The sequence below is a fragment of the Argentina anserina genome, chromosome 5 (genome assembly GCF_933775445.1).
Source record: "Argentina anserina chromosome 5, drPotAnse1.1, whole genome shotgun sequence".
NCBI lineage: Eukaryota > Viridiplantae > Streptophyta > Magnoliopsida > Rosales > Rosaceae > Argentina > Argentina anserina.
The window spans coordinates 16,232,723-16,244,713 of record NC_065876.1 but is presented as its reverse complement, the minus strand read 5'-3'; the positions used below and the strand labels follow the sequence as shown (position 1 = coordinate 16,244,713).

At 39.7% G+C, this 11,991-nt stretch overlaps 2 protein-coding genes and 1 pseudogene across 3 annotated transcripts; 1 reads left to right on the top strand and 2 right to left on the bottom strand.

Annotated features, from left to right (window-relative positions):
- Positions 1 to 2,648: 2,648 nt before the first annotated feature.
- LOC126793763 (cyclin-dependent kinase B2-2-like) lies at positions 2,649 to 4,473 on the top strand. Of its 2 annotated transcripts, XM_050520381.1 has the most exons (9): positions 2,649 to 2,925; positions 3,008 to 3,057; positions 3,118 to 3,149; positions 3,238 to 3,299; positions 3,399 to 3,510; positions 3,624 to 3,717; positions 3,817 to 3,886; positions 3,970 to 4,108; positions 4,190 to 4,473. In XM_050520381.1, exons 1-9 carry the CDS (start codon positions 2,696 to 2,698, stop codon positions 4,280 to 4,282), a joined length of 882 nt encoding a protein of 293 aa, XP_050376338.1. In that variant the 5' UTR covers positions 2,649 to 2,695; the 3' UTR covers positions 4,283 to 4,473. The 2 variants fall into 2 exon arrangements, with proteins under 2 accessions (XP_050376338.1, XP_050376337.1); XM_050520380.1 differs by having other exon boundaries at positions 3,008 to 3,149.
- Positions 4,474 to 4,549: 76 nt separating this feature from the next.
- Positions 4,550 to 6,655, bottom strand: LOC126796444 (protein PIN-LIKES 3-like; annotated as a pseudogene).
- A 1,384-nt stretch (positions 6,656 to 8,039) lies between these two features.
- Positions 8,040 to 11,991, bottom strand: LOC126796443 (protein PIN-LIKES 3-like). The gene is made up of 10 exons (XM_050523270.1): positions 11,533 to 11,991; positions 11,342 to 11,421; positions 10,052 to 10,176; positions 9,847 to 9,968; positions 9,543 to 9,758; positions 9,196 to 9,288; positions 8,979 to 9,079; positions 8,724 to 8,776; positions 8,464 to 8,649; positions 8,040 to 8,346 (listed from the first exon to the last, which is right to left on the bottom strand). Exons 1-10 carry the CDS (start codon positions 11,665 to 11,667, stop codon positions 8,213 to 8,215), a joined length of 1,245 nt encoding a protein of 414 aa, XP_050379227.1. The 5' UTR covers positions 11,668 to 11,991; the 3' UTR covers positions 8,040 to 8,212.

Genomic DNA, 11,991 nt, shown 5'->3' with positions numbered 1-11,991 from the left:
GGCCCTGGTTTTGTGCTGCGCAACCAGAGACGATCAGCGTGATTACTTTGGATTGTTCACCAAAAAATGGGCTGCTCTTCCTCCCACCCCTAAGGTGAACGTGTCCTTGGTGGTCTATGAACCATATTATTTCAGCTCCAAAGAGCATGCAAGTCAGATGATCATCCCAGTTAATGCTCAGTATTCGTGGAACTTGTTTCTGGTTAATGGTTACTCTGGAAGTCTGGATAATAATTACTCTTGGTTCTATTTTTGGTCGCTAAAAAAGTTACCAGACTTGTATACTAACGTTGTGCACAAATGAGCCGTACAGATACAGTATTAGGCATTATTTTGAGAAACATTAACAAGTGAGTCGCACAGTATAAACTATAAAGGGTCATCGACTATCAGATAAGAGATCAGGAGGTTACTGGTCGACTCTTTTTCCCGAGGAAAAAACTTGCGTACAAACTAGTATGTACGCGTGCATCCAAACTCTCGTTTATTTGCACACTTTGCGAATATAAATACATGATTTTAACCGTTCAAAAGTTTAGTTTATTACTAAAGATCATTTCTGTAAAATATCAACATAAACAAAAATCGTCTTCATAGTCGATTGCATCAAACAAATGAACGGTTATGGGAAAAGTTAGTAGTCTCATGATCAACCGTCAATTTGTTTGATGCAATCGACTATGAAAACGATTTTTGTTTATGTTGATATTTTACAGAAATGATCTTTAGTAATAAACTAAACTTTTGAACGGTTAAAATCATGTATTTATATTCGCAAAGTGTGCAAATAAACGAGAGTTTGGACGCACGCGTACATACTAGTTTGTACGCAAGTTTTTTCCCCCGAGGACAATTGAATTGCTGTTAGCACTATCTCTAATGATGAATCTAGCTGTTCTACCACCATGAGTAACATGTTTGTTGCTTTACACAGCTTACTCACGCTAACAGAATAGAGGATGGAGATAATAATTAACCTTTGCACAATCACTTTGTTTATATAGATTCTGTTATGAGTGAGTGAGCTATGATGTTTTCTTCTGTAACTCATGAATTCAGCTTTGAGGCCCTTGCTTAGCTCATCACCTTCACATTTTCTCACCTTCACTGGCCTCCTGACTGGTCGATGAACTAAATGAATAACTTAACTGTAAATACATTCTACGAACCAAACCAGACCAAATTGAAAACTTATAATAGAGAAAATGTAGAAAAACATACCAAATTGGCCTCTTATGTATTGGTGATTTTTGGATACCATCTAATATAATCTCTAGGGATTAACATTTCATATAATGACGAGAGCATTCTCTCTCGCTCAGCGGCTTCAAACCCTAGCGGGAGGGCTCTGTTTGATGCGGCACTGGATCTCCGATCCCTTTCGAGAGGTCTCTCCTTTGGCTCTCTCTTGGTTGGCCTTTTCTTCTACTCTCTCCAAGTCTGCTTGGTGTCAGCATAAGTTTTCCGATCTAGATCAGTTGCGCATTGATATGCGTTGGGTGCGGTCAGGGTTAGCCTCGCAGCTCAAATCTCTGGAGTCATGATGGGTGAGGGCATGGCATGTGGCTGGGCAATCGACGGAGCATGGTGGGGTTGTCTTGCGTTGGGCGGCAGTGTCAAACTCCTGGATCGGAAGTACACTAGTTTGATGGGCTTGGACCCGTATTTGGGATCCAGGTCGTCGACGTTGTATTGCCATTGGTGTTGATTTGCAGCATCTCGCAGATCTAGCGGGGCTGGGGTCTTGAAATACCGTGGTGGTTTTCAAATTTGGTCAAAAGGATTTCTTTGCCGTATGGTGGTGACCAGAGGGGTGTGGAGAGGCACCGTGCGGTGGTGAAACATGCTCTAGGCGGCGGCGATGGTGTTTGGACTTGGGCCTTTTCCTTTGGGAGGCCCAATTGCTTGATATTGTGGTTCGGAGTTGCTTGGACTTGGGCCCATATTGTGCTTCGCTTGTTTTCGGGTCAGATCTGGATCCTTATATGGGACACGGGACGTATTTGTTGTCTCATCTTGCGTCCGAAACAACTGCTCATATTTTTCTGTTATTGGTTTTGGTTATTGATAGGTCATTTGCTAACCTTTGAGTTGTCACTCTTGGTGTTTCTCGATCTCCTTGGTTACAGTTACAGTTATGATTACTCTCCGTTTTACACTGCTTTTGTGAGATGTGCAGTGCAACGATGCCTTAGTGCATCAACTCACACGGTTACCCGGTTACTTTTCCTTCTTGATGCGTTTGTGCATCTAGTTACGAGTTGTTGCTCTTTTAGTTATCTAGTTATCTTAGATGCGATTGTCCATCTTGTTATATTTTTTTGTTTTCCGATGTTTTTGCATCGTGATATGTACTATTTAATTAATTGATATAATTTCGTCCTTGTTTTAAAAAAAATCTAATATAATCTCCTGAAAAATAGAGAAAAATGGTTAAACGGGTAGTGTGAGGCCCAAATAGTGAAACGGGTTTTTATGGAAAAGAAGGTAACAAAGAGTCAGGCGCCTCTGTTTCGGACAAATTTGAATTTCAAAAACAGTTGCCGTTAGCGGCACAACGATCACAATAATATCTCCCCCCCACCCCAACTCTAAAACCGTTATATAAATCACTCCTAACCCCTCTCTCCTCTCCTCACTCACCCAAATCGAAATTTCTAGAGAGAGAGAGAGAGAGAGAGAGAGAGAGAAGAAAATGGAGAAGCCAGCGACGATCGCAGTGTCGGCAATGGACGCGTTCGAGAAACTGGAGAAGGTCGGCGAAGGGACCTACGGGAAGGTCTACCGAGCCAGAGAGAAGGCCACGGGCAAAATAGTCGCCCTGAAAAAGACTCGCCTCCATGAAGACGAAGAAGGCGTCCCTCCCACCACTCTCCGCGAGGTCTCCATCCTGCGCATGCTCTCCCGCGACCCTCACGTCGTCAGGTACACGCGCTTATTAGACCCTTTGGATTTTTGAAATTAGGGTTTCGAATTGGGGGATTTGAGACTTTTGATTTTGGATCAGGTTGATGGATGTGAAGCAAGGCACGAACAAGGAAGGCAAGACGGTGCTCTACTTGGTGTTTGAGTACATGGAGACTGATGTCAAGAAGTTCATTCGCAGTTTTCGACAATCTGGTGAATTGATTCCTGCTCCTGTTGTTAAGGTCTGAATTCAATTCTACACTTCGTTTTTCGTTTCGATGCTATTAGCGTGTGTGTACATGAATTTATGGCGGATTTGTGATGGTGCAGAGTCTGATGTACCAATTGTGCAAAGGCGTGGCCTTCTGCCATGGTCATGGAATCTTACACAGGTAAAGTTTTTGACGATTTGATTGGTCTAGTTTCGAGCTTTGTGCGTTAGTAGTGTTGGAATTGGTTGGCTGGCTCTCTCATTTACCGCGATTTTGCAGGGATCTCAAGCCGCACAATCTGCTGATGGACCGCAAGAGTTTGACACTTAAGATTGCGGATCTTGGACTGGCTAGAGCATATACTGTGCCCATCAAGAAGTATACTCATGAGGTAGTGCATGCTTTTCTTGTAATCTTCGATTGCATTTGATCCCGTGTTGTTGTGACGTAGCAGTAGTGAGGTAGTAGGGCAGTCTTACTTGTATGTGAAATTGGTGCTTGCAGATATTGACCCTTTGGTATAGGGCACCTGAAGTCCTTCTCGGATCAACCCATTACTCAACCGCAGTTGATATCTGGTCTGTTGGCTGCATATTTGGTACGGACCTATTTTTCAAGTTCATGTATTTGGTTTTTGATATTTGTGTTCTGCAATTGCGCCGTTGGTTTCAATAGTATGTTTAATTCAAACTTGTAGCTGAACTTGTCACAAAGCAAGCACTCTTTCCTGGTGATTCTGAACTGCAGCAGCTCCTACATATATTCAGGTTGACCAAGATACCTTCCAGTTATGATGTGCCTTATTGCTTCCTTGTCAATGGTGCTTCATTTTTGTGTTTTTGTGATGTAGGTTGTTGGGTACTCCAAATGAAACCATGTGGCCTGGTGTAAGCAAACTCATGAACTGGCATGAGTATCCCCAGTGGAGCCCTCAGAGTTTGTCCAAGGCTGTTCCGAATTTGGATGCTGATGGTTTGCATCTTTTGTCGGTATGTCGTGCACTTGGTTTCTTTGGTTTCTTGTTACTCTGTACTGTAAATAATACATGCTTGAATTGTTTACATGTGTAGGAAATGTTGCAATATGAGCCTGGAAAACGCATTTCAGCAAAGAAGGCTATGGAACACCCTTACTTTGATGATCTGGACAAGGCTGGTCTCTAAAAAGGAAATTGAAGAAGCTTACAACAAAACATGTGGAATTTGGATGGATTCTCAAATTGCTAGCTAACAGATATTATGTAGTGAATTTTCTTTGCTTTCCTCAAGCATATTGCAGTTGGGTTGAATTTATTTTAGGATTTCGAAACCTAATTACCAACACATAAAGGTGTCCCGGTTGCTTACTATTTTGGAAAATAATGGATGATTCTATGAGAACTAAGATGAATGATTTAGATTGTGATTGAATGAGATGTGTTTTTTAGCTGTTCAGACTAGCGTGGTCAGAAACCACATGAAGAAGGCAGACCATAAGGTGAGTGATACTGAAGCAAGTACATATGTCCACAGCATTATTACTGAACATTCGTTCTCTCCTGCTCCAAACAGTTGGGTGATGGTTCCTGCCATAACAAGCATTGTGAGCAGACGACAGATTTCTTGCAAGGGAATTGGAACAATTCTAAATTGGAGAAATCTTGCAAGTGAATAAATTTGGGTTACCTATGTTCATTGCTGGTGGCAGTGCGTACTGAAGCAACAGAACATATATATACAATGGATCAGAATGAACGAAGCCAAGTTTTAGCGCCCCTTTAATGATCATTAGGCCTGTAAGAGGCAGGATCACATAACGAACAATTAGGATTCCAACGACGACAGATTTCTGTATCCCTGACCCTCTCAAACCTGAAAGAACAATGTTAACCAAGTTAAAAACCATCACCATATGCATGAAACCAGGAAATGTAGACTTATCAATTGGCATTGTATACCTTTAAGAAGGTTTCCTCCAATTATCAGAGTGAGAGAGGGGATAGCTCCATCTCTGCAATCAGAAACAGGAGTCATAGAGTTAAGTACTTATTCAAATAATGATATCTGTAGGTTCCTGTGATGTGAATGCATTTCAGCAAAGTCATTATGCTGTACAATGAGAAGAAATCTTATTCGACTGCAATCTCTGGAATCATGTAACAGAACTTGGGAGCTATATAAGCAATCCAAAATTAAGTTCAAATCAAAGAGTTGGTACAGTTTCTGTATAGGTAGTAAATATACCCCAACAAGGCAGTAGTGTCTTGGATCACCCGCAGAGGAGCGCTATCTCCTATTATTAGCTTACGAATCTGAGGAATGACACCGATTCCAAACCCAACAATCTTTACCAAAATAAAAAGAGTGAGTCATATTTGTCACCAAATTACTGCTCATTTAGCAAGTGAAAAGTACTAAAACTCAGCAAAAGGCAGTGCTGAAAGGCCATACCGCCCCAATAGTTGAAGGGGCAAATATCGTTTTGAGATTAAGCATTTCACACATTCTCACTATACTGTTCTTGGATTTACTCGGAGGTTCTATCTGCCACGACAAACAACAACAATATGGTGAGTTGGTGACTTACAAGGTAAATATCACATTGCCAAAAGAATGTTATGCATCAATCTTACTTGGTTTAATTGGGAGGCTTCCTCCAAAGACTGTGGGGAGTCTTGGGGACTCCACTTTGAAGATATCCTCACAATGTTATACACATAGGTCCAACAATAAATGGCACCTGCCTGAAAATAAACGACAAAAACCAGATCAAGAACCACCATACTAATGAGATTGAAGATGCAGACATCAAAGAAGTGTACTACTTACTGCCATTGACAGTGATGCATAAGCCATTCCATATGTGTGACAGACACCAGGGGCTCCAAATGGGCTTCCCTTCTCTTTACAGGCTGCTGGGATTATAATGAGGAGTAAATTCCCCAAATTTCCTGTTCACATCAAATCAGATAATAACTTCAGAAATCATTAGTACGAACTACGATTCCGAAAGCCAAAGGAGAACTTAAATTACCAGCAGCACAGCAACCCAAAATGAGGCCTTTGAAATGTGGAGGAGGCCTTGCCAAGTGGATGATTACCAATCCAAGTACAGAACCAAAAATAAATGTGATCAAGATGTTCACAGGCATAAACCACCTGTGGAAAATTAGTCATATACTTCATACTGTACATAAATCAATGTAAAATTTGAAACCGACTACTGAGAATTTGAACTCACAGTTTAATCATACTGTCATATGTAATAGTCTGGGCAAGGTTAACTCCCACCAGGGCAGGACTGAATACATAAAATACAACCTGTTCATAAACACAACAACTGCATTATGTACAAATTGACCGTGGTAAATCCACATAATCTCATTATTTAAGTTTTTTTTTTTCAAGGAAAGAAAAGCTTACAGTGTTCAAGCTCTTCCTGGTTTGTTCCCCAAGAATATTAACACGCTCAAGTGCAAGATAGGATCCAAGAGCAGTGATCAAGAGCACTTTCAAAACCGGAATTGAGGCGGTGATGAAGAGCTGCAAAAGCGCCATTGTTCAAACTGACAAGCTCTTCACCACTTATGACTTATCACTCAGATATTAATATGATCAGCTTCAATTACGTAGCTGCCTCCTCTCCTTTGCCTCAAAAGATACAAAAACAAACACGAACCCTTTGAAGATATGATGAAGAAGAAGCTGAGAATCTGGGAACTGGTTCTGCATCATAGAATGCAAAGGTAAGGGAGTACGTGGGAGAAAGTGAAGCTTCTTACACATAGTAGGGCTTAGTAGCCAGTCTTTATAGGTTTTATGACACAGTTAATATGAACACTGTAGATGAACCAAATGGAATTACATGATTTGCGTCACGTATTCGTTTTGTTTTGGTCTTGATGATATCAGGGCCGGTATGGATAGCTCATAGCTGGGAATCTCAGGTGACAAGTACTATTTAAATACAATTTTGCCTTCTGTTTTTCCGTTAATGCATGCATGCCGCATCGCTTTCCACTAGCTCGGAGGCTTCGTAATTCTTAGGTTTCCGGGGAAGTACAAGATGTGCTCTACGTATTACGTCCTTGTTTCCAGACTTGGAAGTAGTTGATGTTGCAATGTGTTTGCTCGTCGTAAGCAGCACTATCCGTGTTGACTCGGCCCTTATCAAGTGATCTCGGTTGTTTTGATATTTATAGTAAATATTTTTGACACTTTAAAAAGTTGGTTACCGGAACTGATCCAAGTGCAATTTGTTTGCTCATCGTAAGCAGCACTATCCATGTTGACTCGGCGTTTATCAAGGGATCTCGGTTGTTGATCCTTCTAGTAAATAATTCTGACACTCCCAAAAGAGTAATTACTGTTATCCAACAGTGACGTGCACATCGGTGTTATGAATCATGACCACAAAAGCCTGGTACTTTGTTAATTACGTCGTTTAGTTTAGTTTATTTATTTATTTTTGAATAAAGGCTGGTGCGGCTGCCCTCAAGCCCTAAATAATTTGTATGATATGCATTTCCTTACATTCCCCTCACTCTCATCCCCGTTGTTCATGAAAGTGAACAATGTTTATGAGGGACTCATAACCAAGCGAGTCAAAGAAATAGTAGCTGCTCAGATAGCTCCAGGAGATGTTCAAAGCAAAATGCAAAAGTTGAGATGGATGCAGCAACAATCCCATAAAATCACGTACTAGTCTACACTTCAGCACCTCCACCATTCATTTGTTTAGTACTCAATCACCCAAAACTGGGAATTAACATAGTCAAACCTCAAAACAACACTTTCTTTTGCCCTCGTTTCCAAACTCTGACAACTTCTCAGGAGATAGAATCAGTGGATATACCACCGACGTACATCAATGTACATGAAGCGCATTCCATTTGACAATCATATTTGAAGTTGTATGTAGAATCTGTCTTTGGATTGATCAATCAAATTGCTACTTTGCATTTAGTTCTGAACCTAATTACAAGACTTACAATTTGGTCTTGTTGCTTACAATTCGGAAAATATGTCTTTATGTAATGGATATACCCTACAATTCTATCAGAACTGAGATGAATGATTATGATTGTGATTGAATGAGATGCGATATCAGCTGTTTCAAACTATCCTGGCCACAAACCACATGAAGAAGGCAGACCATAAAGTGAGTGATACTGAAGCAAATGCATATGTCCACAGCATTATCACTGAACATTCGCTTTCCCCTGCTCCGAATAATTGAGTGATGGTCCCTGCCGTTTACGCAAGTGTTGTTAGGCCAAGATTATAACAAAAACTTGTTTGGATCACATAGCAACAGACAGTTGCGAGTATAGGAGATATCTTGCCAGGGAATTAATTTGTGCTACCTATGTTCATTGCAGGTGGGAGTGTGTACTGAACCAGGAGAACAAATAGATACAATGGATCTGAGTCCACTAAACCAAATTTTAGCGCCCCTTTAATGATCAATATGCCTGTAAGAGGCAGGAACACGTAACGAACTATTATGATCCCAACAACAATAGATTTATGTATTCCTGATCCTCTCAAACCTGAAAGAACAAAGTGAACAAGTTAAACACTATCACCTCATCCAAAAAAAAGTAGTTAGTATTTGGCACTGTACCTTTAAGAAGGTTTCCTCCAATTATCAAAGTCAGAGCAGGGATAGCTCCATCTCTGCAATCAGAAACAGAAGAGTTATTAAACTACAAAAACATATTTGTATGTTCAGTAAAGTCATTATGTTACAATGATTGAGAAGTAGTCTGATTTGGATGCACACAAATAGAGGCAAACATCGCCTCTGGAATTATCAATTAGGTAACAGTAGTGTTGATCAATAATTAGAGTTGATACAGTTTCTGAATAGGTAACATACCCCAACAAGTTAGCAGTGTCTTGGATCACCCGCAGAGGAGCACTGTCTCCTATTGTTAGTTTACGAATCTGAGGGATGACTCCGATTACAAACCCAACAATCTTTACCAAAGAAAAGAGCATGAGTGAGTCAATTTGTCACCAAATTACTGCTCATTTGGCAACAGAAAAATATTTGAAACACAGCAAAAGGTTAAGGCAGTGCTGAAAAGCCATACCGCCCCGATAGTTGAAGGGGCAAATATTGTTTTCAGATTGAGCTTTTCACAAATCCTCACTATAAAGTTCTTGGATTTACTCGGAGGTTCTATCTGCCACGACAAACAAGAATAATATGGTGAGTTAGAAATATGGTAAATATCACATTGCTGAAAACACGTTATGCTATCAGACTATCAATATGAACTCTACGACCAAACTTTATCAGCTGATTGTTTAGAAGTCTAGATTGATAGTATAGTGTAACATAACATGCAAGATTACCGAACATATGTGAAATTGTTTGAAGCATATAAATACAATTAGAGAGCATTAAATCTTGCAACTAAATAATCAAGTTTAGAACCTTAGAATCTTGTTGAGATATGGTGCAGGGCAGTGCATACTGATCGGCATTGTCCTCGACTATCCCACATTCCTTGGAAGAAAGCAGAGGTTCTGTGTAACTTACTTGGTCTGATTCTGAGGCTTCCTCCAAAGACTGTGACGAATCTTGGGTGATTCTCTTTGATGATATCCTCACAATGTTATATACATATGACCAAATATAAATGGCTCCAGTCTGAAGGACAAAAGACACAACCCAGATAAAGAACCACCATACTGATGATATCGAAGAAGATGACAAAGAAGAAGTGTACTATACTTACTGCCATCGAAAGTGATGCATAAGCCATTCCATAGGTGTGACAGACATCAGGAGCCCCAAATGGGCTACCTTTCTCTTTACAGACTGCTGGGATTATAATGAGGAGCAAATTCCCCAAATTTCCTGTTCACATCAAATCAGGTAATAACTTCAGAAATCAATAGTATGAATTAATATTCCAAAATCCAAAAGAGAACTTTAATTACCAGCAGCACAGCAACCCAAAATGAGGCCTCTGAGATGTGGAGGGGGCCTTGCTAATTGGATGAGTATCCATCCAAGAACAGAACCAACAATAAATGTGATCATGATGTTCACAGGCATAAACCACCTATATAAAATTTCGGTCATATGCATCATACTTAATACATCACAGTAAAAGTTTCGAGATTAATTAAAGAGTTTTTTTCACCAACAGTCCCTCAATTCTGGTGTACCTACCAATGTGATACCTCAACTCTTAATCGTACCAATGTGATACCCAGACTCTAGTATTGCTATCATTGAAGTACTTCCGTCAGTTTTTTTCAACTTTTCCGTTATCTTGGTGACGTGGCAGGTACGTGAGGCCCACAAAGAGGGTTAAAAGACAAAATTAACCTCATCTGAGAGGAGCAATGTTTTTCCCGCCCTTTACCTTGAGAAAGACACCCAACAATTCCAATTTTGGCGCCAATTTTCACTCCATACTCCTTAATTTGTGTCTAATATCTAAACTAAAGAACTACCGCCAACCAGTCAACCACAATATGATAAAACCTAGATCAATCTCATTTTCTATTTTTACCCTAGCACTTGTTAAACTAACAGAATAAATATATAAATTTATATGGAACATCTCATTTCCACAATCTCATAAGAATATAGAAACACATAACTTAACGAAATTCAACTACATGTACCATTAGTTCTTACAAGCAAAAATCATGGCAGATCAACATAAAAGGTGGCAACTAATGGTACTTAAACATGTATTTGAATTTCGTTAAGTTATGTGTTTTTATATTCTTATGAGATTGTGGAAATGAGATGTTCCATATAAATTTATATATTTATTCTGTTAGTTTAACAAGTGCTAGGGTAAAAATAGAAAATGAGATTGATCTAGGGTTTTATCAGATTGTGGTCGACTGGTTGGCGGTAGTTCTTTAGTTTAGATAAGAGACACAAATTAAGGAGTAGAGAGAGAAAATTGGCGCCAAAATTGGAATTGTTGGGTGTCTTTCTCAAGGTAAAGGGCGGGAAAAACATTGCTCATCTCAGATGAGGTTAATTTTGTCTTTTAACCCTCTTTGTGGGCCTCACGTACCTGCCACGTCACCAAGATAACGGAAAAGTTTAAAAAAACTAACGGAAGTACTTCAATGATAGCAATACTAGAGTCTGGGTATCACATTGGTACGATTACGAGTTGAGGTATCACATTGGTAGGTACACCAAAGTTGAGGGACTGTTGGTGAAAAAAACTCTTAATTAAATAAAAGACTTGAACTTACAACTTAATCATATTGTCATATGTAATAGTCTGCGCAAGGTTAACTCCCACCAGGGCAGGACTGAATACATAGAATACAATCTGTTCATAAACACATGAATCGTATTATGTATAAATCTAACCATATGGTAATCAACCACATAATCCTATTAAAAAAAAGTATGATTATTTCTTAAGGAAAGAAAAGCTTACAGTGTTCAAGTTCTTCCTGGTTTGTTCCCCAAGAATATTAACGCGCTCAAGTGCAAGATAAGAGCCAAGTGCAGTGATCAAGAGCACTTTCAATACCGGAATCGAGGCAGTGATGAAGAGCTGCAAAAGCGCCATTGTTGAAACTAATTACAAGCTCTTCACCACTGATCACCCAGAAATCAATATGACCAGCTTCAAGAAAGTGCTCTTGATCAAGAAAAAACAAAAACACACATGAACCCTTTGAAGATATGATGATGAAGAAGAAGATGAAAATCTTGGAATTGGTTCTGAATCATAGAATGCAAAGGTAAGGGAGAAAGTGGGAGAAAATGCTCTTCATTAAGTCGTCTGTCTTCATAGAATTGATGCCACAATTAATATGAATATTGCAGATCAATTAACATGGAATAACATAATTCGCGTCACGTGTTGTTTTGCTATGGATGGCTGGGAATC